The following is a 6,183-nucleotide window of genomic DNA, read 5'->3' as shown; positions in this document are numbered from 1 at the left end:
AATTGGCTGCGTTCTTCATGGTAGCTCCGTAAACCAGTTTAGAGCCGGACCTCTGATATCGAGGTTGTCAAGTCTGTTTAAAATTAAAGTTATGTCCAAGACAGTCCCAAATGCCTTACTAAGATCAAGCATAACACCTGTAACTAGTTGCAGTAGTATCGTCCTTTTAAGAAGCCATGATATCTTGTCGTCAGTAACTTATGCCGTTCACAATAGTTCATCAACCTCTTAAGATAACTCGTCCAATCAGTTTGGAGAAGGTTGAGATGAGCGAGATTGGTTTCGTAGTTACTGGCTTGCTTTGGACTTCCACTTTTGAACTTAGGATATACTTTGGATAGCTTAAGGCAATTGGGACTTCCTGATCTTAGTGACATATTGGTTATGAAAATCAGAGGTGACATAAGAGTTTCACAGCATTGTTGTAATAGCTTGGATGAGACTCCGTCCCACTCCTGATAAGGTTTTGAGCTTGAAGCTCTTGATTATACTTTTGAATTACTTCTGTGCCAGTGTCTTGGTAGATGTGTGAGATGGCTTTTCATAAGCTGCATATGTTGTTTGCTGTTTATATGTGATGTGTGTTTGTTGGCAAGTGTCTTATCTGCTATGTTGGTGAAGAAATGGTTATGTGAAGTGTTCTGCCACTTCCTTTGGGTTGCTAATTTCCCTGTTATCCACTTCTAGATTTAGCTGAATTTTCTGCTGTATATTATTTTGTCATTCAGAATTTATTATCTGCCACACAGCATTACATTATTATTAGGTTTGTTGATGTAATCTGTTGACGCCTGCTGCCTTAGCATTTTCAGTCGGTGATCATGTCTTTTTTAGATTTGAACGTTTTAGACTTATATGATCAGTGCCTGTAAGCTGATGTTTATTCAGCACATTTAAGATATTCTGTCTTAAGATTAAGTGTTCCTACACATTTCTACATTATCTACATTTGTAGATAAAGTGTTCCTTTGTCTATAAATATCTTTTGTTTTGACTTTCGCTTTGATTTTGTCCTCACCATGGTGCAAGCAGCATCCATTGCCATTTTCTGTGTTGCTAAGAAGGTATTATATGCATCATCAACATTTTGGGATTCATATAAAATGTTCTAATCTTCATTTTCAAGTTGTGGCTTCAATGTATTAATGTTTTTTTTTTAATTGTCGTTGAATAAAACTCGTGGAGGTAATGTCGTGCATTTTAAACTGGGCTGTGAGGTCTGATATGCCTGCTTCAATTACTAATGTTTTTAATCTGTCATTTTTTAAATTTGTGCATACACAATCAATGGAAGTACTGGCCTGGGGAGTTACCCTTGTGGTAGGAAGAGTTAGTCTGGACAGGCCTTTTTGTGAAGTCGAAATACACGCAATCAAACGGACACTCGCCCACTGCGACCGGCCTGGCCCAGCCCACCCCGGACCGGTCGCAGTGGGTGCCGAACTTCAATGTTTAATTTAGAGTACGGTTGTCCCGATCATGTTGTTTTAAAATATCCTTATTTACATCGCCCATCATAATTAGGGGGTGATTTTCTGCTCTTTTATATTCCAGTTTATTGGATATTATATCCAGAGCAACAACAAGATTTTCACTAGGTGGTCTGTAGATGCCTACAACATAAAGGTGTACTTTACCTTGAGAAATTTTTATCATCGCCGTTTCGCAGGTCAATTCCATGCAGTGGTGCGCGATGTCTATTTTCTCAATTTTCCCTCCATTTTATGCTATTAGACAATACTTTGAATACATTTTTACTTTATTTTACACCTCAAAAGTTTGGCTATGCATACTGTTCACACCTTATGCCTTCTTGGAATACACATTTTTAACACTTCAATTTGAATATCTCACCAGACATCTAGGATTCGAATCCGAGGACCGTGATTAAAATGTCGAGACCTTATTAGACTACGGAGGTTTTTTAGTTATTCCGTATAATATTGTGTTTTATTTATTTCACATTCCTGAGTTCAATTATTCTTGAATATGGATATTTATTCAACATTTTTCTAACATTGTACTGTACTGTATGTCTATGAGTATTAGGCTTCTAACAGGAATTGACACTTTTTTATTAATTGAACATTTTAAAACTTACTCTTTTTTCTTGCCATTTTTGTAGTATCTTTTGTGTATAGTCTGTTAATCTGTAACACTTTTCAAGAGTTATAAACACTTGACTTGGTGGCCATATTGCTCAAAAAACAACATAACCTTTATACATGGTCTATCCCTATTCCCTACTATGGTAACATTGAGTTATAGACTGACTGTTGTGTTGTGAGAGGTTAGAGTTCGTGTTTGTTACTTCTGTCTGATAATGAACTTTCTTATGCAATTATATTAAAATTTAAGAATGGGGGATGAAATAAAAAAGATATCTTTCGGTTTCAGTAAATTATCAAAAAAGCCTTCTATTATTTCCAGTCATACAAATCAAGTTAAACCGGAAAAGAATACAATAGAACTGATTGATTGTGTGGAAGGTAATTCAATCAAACTAAAAGAACCTTTTAAAAGTGAAAACAATGTGTTAGTAATTCCCCTGAAAAAACAATCGGAAGATTTACGTGTGCGACAAGATAAGGAATTAGAAACCAAACAAGTTGGAGGCGGAACAGCAGGTTTGGTTGGTGACTTTGTTGATAATCAAGTTTCTAACAATTCTAGCCAAGTTTGTGAACCTTCAACTGACAGCCAGGCAAGTGACGTAAATAAGGATCTAAAAATCTCTAACCCTCAAGAATGTGAGAAACTAACCTTAGACGAAATTGCCGCAAGAGAAATTATAGCAGAGTTAAATTCAAACAATGCCAACGAAGAAGCTCGTATTTTTAGTGTTCCACTGACAAGCAATCCTCCTACAGGTGAGAAAGAATCATCTCTTGATGATTATGATAATGTACCAGTAAATGAATTTGGAATGGCTATGCTTAGAGGTATGGGATGGGCTCCAGGTAAAGGTATTGGGAAGAATGAAAAGTCTGTTACTGTAAAATTACCAACAGTTAGGCCTAAAGGAATGGGGTTTAGGTGCTGATAAATTTATTAAAGAGGCAAGTAACAATAAAAATGTTGATGAAAATTTAAAAATGATCAAAGGCAGTTTTGTTCGTGTGGTTGCAGGACCTCATAAAGATTGCTATGGTCAGATAGAAGGTTTTGATGATGAATCTGGAAGACTGATTGTAAAGCTTGTCTTAAAAAATGTCTCAGTGTCCCTTAATGAGTTTATGGTTTTGTTAGTTGACAAAAAAGAGTTTTTAAAAAACTCTAAAGTAATCAATGTTGCTAAATATGAGCAATACAAAGATGATGAAAGTAAAAAGAATCCTGATCAGGAACAAATTGATAAATCTGTAGATAAACCAACAAGAACAGATAGTAAGCTTAAGTATGAAAAGTCAGTAAACCATTCAAAATCAAAAAAACATGGATATAAACAACAGTCAAGTTCATTGGAAAGTGAGGATTCGGACAGAGAGATTACCAAAGCTCCCATATCAAGTAAGACTTTTTCACATAAATCTTCAAATAAGCAGAGTAAAAGATCTAGAAGTAATTCTAGAAGTGAAGATGACAACTATTCTAGAAAAAGACGTGACAGGTCAGTTTCATTAGACAAAAATTCATACTCTAAAGAAAGAGGCAAAATAAATAAGACGACTGATGCCAAAAACTCGCGTAGGCCAGCAGAAAGATCGTTGAACAGACGCAAATACAGTTCAGAGTCATCAAGAACAAGTAGTTCAAGTGATTATTCTAGCAGCAGGAATAGGACAAAAACTAAAGTGTATAAAAAACCGTTACGGACTCGCTCTAGCTCATCGGACAGAAGTGTAAGTTCAGGTTGTTATTCAAAAAAAGATAAAAATAGAACTAAGAAAAAGAAACCTAGTTCGCATAAGTATAAATCTAGAAGCCGATCAAGATCACCAAGAAAAAAAAATAGCCATAAGAAACACAAAAAAAGGTAGTTAATAGATTTTAAGGACTATCTGTTTAATGTAAGGAAATTGAGTAGGCAGGGAGTTTCCTTTCTCTTTGTAATATCATATGCAATTCTTGAATGAAGTGTTTATTTTTTAAAGTTTGTGTATACTTTTTAACTACTATGTATTGAGTAGTTGATATCATGTATGAAAGGGTTACTAGGCTGCAGTATAATAGGCAGCCACCAGGACAACCAAATTAAGGATTAATTAGAAATATCTAAAATGTTGTGTATAAATACATTTAACCTACAGGACATTTATAATTAATAATTTTCAGCTGTTTATATTTCATACAATAACAATATTGTTATTTTGAATTAAGTTCATTCAAACAAAGTTTAATCATTTGCGTCAGAAATGACATTGTCAAAAACAGTGACATGTGTTTTTTGTGTTAAAATTTATTTTTAAATATGTTTCAAATGGCTACAAGATAACGATTTGCGCCTTTGACACCAACGTATCCAGTTTTTAGTGAGGAGATGAAAACTAGAATTAAAGGTAGGAATCAAGTAATGTTTTGTTGCAAGAAAAGTCGAAACAAAGACCATGTTACAAAAAACGCACTTAAGAAGACTTTTTTACACAGTAAATTTTGTTTGATGAATATATTAACAATCATGGGGTAGGGTACAATAAGCGGACCTGGTTTTTTTTTATCGAAGAATGTAATCATCGATACCTAATATTCGCATGTCAAATCCTAGACTATCAATCGATATAAAAGTATCTATAGTCCTCAATAACAATCATGTTTTAAATTAAAATATGCATTTAATATTTACAGTGATCAAACAAATTATTATAACCAAAATTAGGAAAACTGAAGACGACCATATTTGCTCCTCTCACAGTTACAGTTGTTTCTTTCCCACAAATTTTACATAATGGATTTCTCGGTACGAGTCCAACATGTTGAAGTCACGAGAAACATGTCTTATCATCTTTCAAACCAATGTTGTGTAGTTTTCTAAAATTGACTGCCATTTTTAATAATCAAATGTTACTTATTTAAAATTGAAATATTACATTACGAGTATTATTTGAAAGTGTTTACAGCTGTTGATATAGATTATTTAAGTTAATGGTACTTTGGGATTATACCGACCACACCCAGACATGAATCGTTATTTGACATTTTGCTTCTACTGATTACTAGATTAGCGTAAAAACAATATTTCGTCAATATAAAACAGGAATTGTCTTATCGCTAACCCCTCCCCATCCTCAGACAGAGGTCAAAGTCGAGCGGTCTAGTAGATAACGTGATTGCAGAGTTGCGTCGCTTTGTTGTACTTCCGTGTTTTACCTCTACATTTCTCCAAACACAAAAATTCAACAAAAACAAACATTACCAAACTAAAACTAAACTCTTTATTGAAAAAACACTCAAAACTTGTTTTTATTCTTGATCATATTCCACCACCCAAAATGCGAGTGCCTCCGGCCTTCCCAAAATCCGAAGGTGCTGCCGAAGCCCGCGCTGATGTCAACGAAAGAAAAACATCCCTCGAGATAGTACCTATCAGTAAAATATCAAATTCTAGAGGGGCTGATCAGAAATATAAATTGAATTGTAATGGAAAGGCAATTATGTACCGTGCAAATCATGTGATGCCACGTGGCCTGCCGTAATCGGGATTCTCGAGAAAGATAAGATAACAGCGACAACAATACCGATCACAATACCTAGAAATGCTTGTAAGTTTGTAATTTTGTAATTACAGAGTTGTTTTTTTCGTTCTATCATGTTTGTTTCTATAAATTTATATTTTTGTGTTCTTCATACTGGTGTGGTCGGTATAATCCCAAAGTACCAAGTTAATTGTTCAAAATAATTAATCAGTATCAATTGATTATATTGATGGTTATTATTGAGTAATATCGTTTGCCAATTTCGATATAAAAACCGGGTCCGATTATCGTACCCTATCCCAATCATGTACTATTTTAGTTGGAACCAAACCAACACTCGAGGTCTGCTTATCGTACCCTGCCCGATGGTTATAAAAATATTACTAAAGAATTATTATTTTCTATAATCTATATTTATTGTACATATAAAAATATATTTTCACTAAAAGTAAAATATTTAAAGCCTATAGGCTAACATAATTCCGTTCAACGTTATTGTTCCAAATTAATTTAAAAAAATAAAATCATGTTTATGGCATTTTAGTAATGT

At 34.1% G+C, this 6,183-nt stretch overlaps 1 protein-coding gene across 1 annotated transcript; it reads left to right on the top strand.

Moving 5' to 3' along the window:
• The first annotated feature begins 2,162 nt into the window (after positions 1 to 2,162).
• LOC124371768 (G-patch domain and KOW motifs-containing protein-like) lies at positions 2,163 to 3,043 on the top strand. Its single transcript, XM_046830112.1, has one exon. It carries the CDS (start codon positions 2,360 to 2,362, stop codon positions 3,041 to 3,043), a length of 684 nt encoding a protein of 227 aa, XP_046686068.1. The 5' UTR covers positions 2,163 to 2,359.
• Positions 3,044 to 6,183: the final 3,140 nt, after the last annotated feature.

This window comes from Homalodisca vitripennis, unplaced genomic scaffold, assembly GCF_021130785.1.
Source record: "Homalodisca vitripennis isolate AUS2020 unplaced genomic scaffold, UT_GWSS_2.1 ScUCBcl_1959;HRSCAF=6231, whole genome shotgun sequence".
NCBI classification, from domain to species: domain Eukaryota; kingdom Metazoa; phylum Arthropoda; class Insecta; order Hemiptera; family Cicadellidae; genus Homalodisca; species Homalodisca vitripennis.
This window is presented reverse-complemented; position numbering and strand designations above follow the sequence as displayed.

Excerpts from the sequence above, each read along its gene's own strand:
- LOC124371768 (XM_046830112.1), top strand. The coding sequence starts at position 2,360 with ATGGGGGATGAAATAAAAAAGATATCTTTCGGTTTCAGTAAATTATCA.